The 2,086-nt window shown below is 35.5% G+C and overlaps 1 protein-coding gene across 1 annotated transcript in view; it reads left to right on the forward strand.

The window, feature by feature from the left end:
- LOC106876540 (segment polarity protein dishevelled homolog DVL-3) overlaps positions 1–2,086 on the forward strand; it is a 260,486-nt gene that overhangs the window by 225,634 nt on the left and 32,766 nt on the right. The window contains exon 12 of the mRNA XM_052976893.1: positions 947–1,078. Coding sequence (XP_052832853.1) covers positions 947–1,078 — 132 coding nt within the window. The remainder of the gene's footprint in view (positions 1–946; positions 1,079–2,086) is intronic.

The raw sequence follows: 2,086 nt of genomic DNA on the forward strand, positions 1-2,086 counted from the left end.
TATATGGTGGATTTGCAAATCCTCTGGCACACACCACATTCAGACGTGTGCACAGACATATAATCAGAATAGCTGGATGAGGTTGGTTCTCCATGGGTTCGCAGGTGAGATTTGAGGCCAGCCAAGGACAAACATGGTCTGTCACATACTGTGCACACAAAAAGGTCTTCTTTCATTTGTCCACTCACTCCTACCACCTGTCCTCGTCTGTTGTTTTTTTCGTAAATTCTCCTATATATATACATATATATATATATGCATGTAAAAATAAATACAAAAAAAGGGGTTTTGTATGATTGTGTATAGAGGAATATATTATTTTGTTTAAAAGAGTTCCAACACTGTCTGTTTTTTATGTTTTACTTATATTCCTGCAAAACCAATGTGGGATATAGAATATGGAATATACAATATATAATATAATATACAATATATAATATAAAATAAAAATGGATGGTACTATGAAATAAAGTATTGAATGTCTTATTGAATATATGGAATATGTCTTATTGAATAAATGAAATATTGAGTGTTCAATATAAAGGATTAAATATATAAAGGCGAATACGTATTTTCTATACCTTGTGGTATTTCATCATGGCCGGTATGACAGACTACACACACACACACGTGTGTGTGTATATATATATATATATACACTGATATATATATGTTGGTGTATAAATGTGTGTGTCTGCATTTTATATATATATATATATATATATATATATATACACACATACATGTCCCACCCATGCCAGTATGGAAGGCAGACATTAGATAATGATGGTAATGTGTATATTTGTTTGTTTGGCCATCATTTGTCTGGATTTCTTTCCATCTTTTGGAAGCATCATTTCTGCATTGTGGACCATATTGTCAGATATAACTCTTAACCAAATATGCTACTTTTATTCACTTTTTTTTTGTTTTTCTGCTTTTACAGGGTTTGATGATTTAAATTTGACTGTAAATACAGATATGGAATCCGTTGTGAAAGCAATGGCCCAGGCTGATTCTGGTCTTGAAATCAGGGACAGAATGTGGTTAAAGATAACTATACCAAATGCATTTATAGGTAAGAACTGCACCATTTGTTTTTATACGTATTGGGTTGGCAAGAAAGTCATTTCATTTTTTTGTGCGAATAGTAATTTTTTTTCATTAGTTTTATTCAATTACATTTTGCCATCTTTCTGGCAATATCATGATTCCGTGCTCATAGAATTTCTGGTCCTTATCAACCACATTATTGAAAGTTTTACCATTCAAAGAATTTTGCAAACTTCTGTGTTCTGTGTGATAAGTAGCTTGCTTACCAACCTTAGCGCAAGTTGTTGCTTTGCACCGCCTGCACCAAGATCACTGCTACAAAACAACCCCATGAGCAGGAATGCCATTTACGAAACTCCAAGGCATATTTTGTGCATGTATACTTGCACGTGGACATGAGTGCATGCACACTGGTATGCATTTATACATGCATGCGAATATACATATGTACATATGAATGAAAATGCGTGTGTGCATATGTGCTATTTGTCCAAGCGTGTGTATGTATGTGCAGATGTGCGAGTGCGTGGCTATGTACAAATGTGCACACCCGCATCAATATACTCATGCATGCAAAACTACATCAGCGCATCTGTACACCCACATATAGAACTATATACTTACACATGCTGCCCCTTACTACCCCCCCCCCATCAAACCCACTTCTAGTCTATTTCCTGTCCTCCACGTGGTCAATTTCCTCTTGTCTATGCTGTATTTTCCCCTAACTGTTACCCATATACCAACATCAGACCATGACACCACATGACTTTTCTTGTCCAATCACAGCCGACCTTGCAGTAATAACAATCAACTTCTGTCATCCAGATTCAAAATGGCTGGCAATTAGCTTCACACTTGAAACTCAAGTGTACCAACGAATTTGAATTGAACTCTTTTGATCCGTACATGTAACTCCCAATAAATTGGTTGAGTGCCCTTCTTTCGTTTGTCCACTCACTCCTACCACCTGTCCTCGTCTGTTGTCTTTTTCGTAAATTCTCGTATATATATATATATATATATATATATA

This window comes from Octopus bimaculoides, chromosome 26, assembly GCF_001194135.2.
Source record: "Octopus bimaculoides isolate UCB-OBI-ISO-001 chromosome 26, ASM119413v2, whole genome shotgun sequence".
In the NCBI taxonomy this organism is placed as follows: domain Eukaryota; kingdom Metazoa; phylum Mollusca; class Cephalopoda; order Octopoda; family Octopodidae; genus Octopus; species Octopus bimaculoides.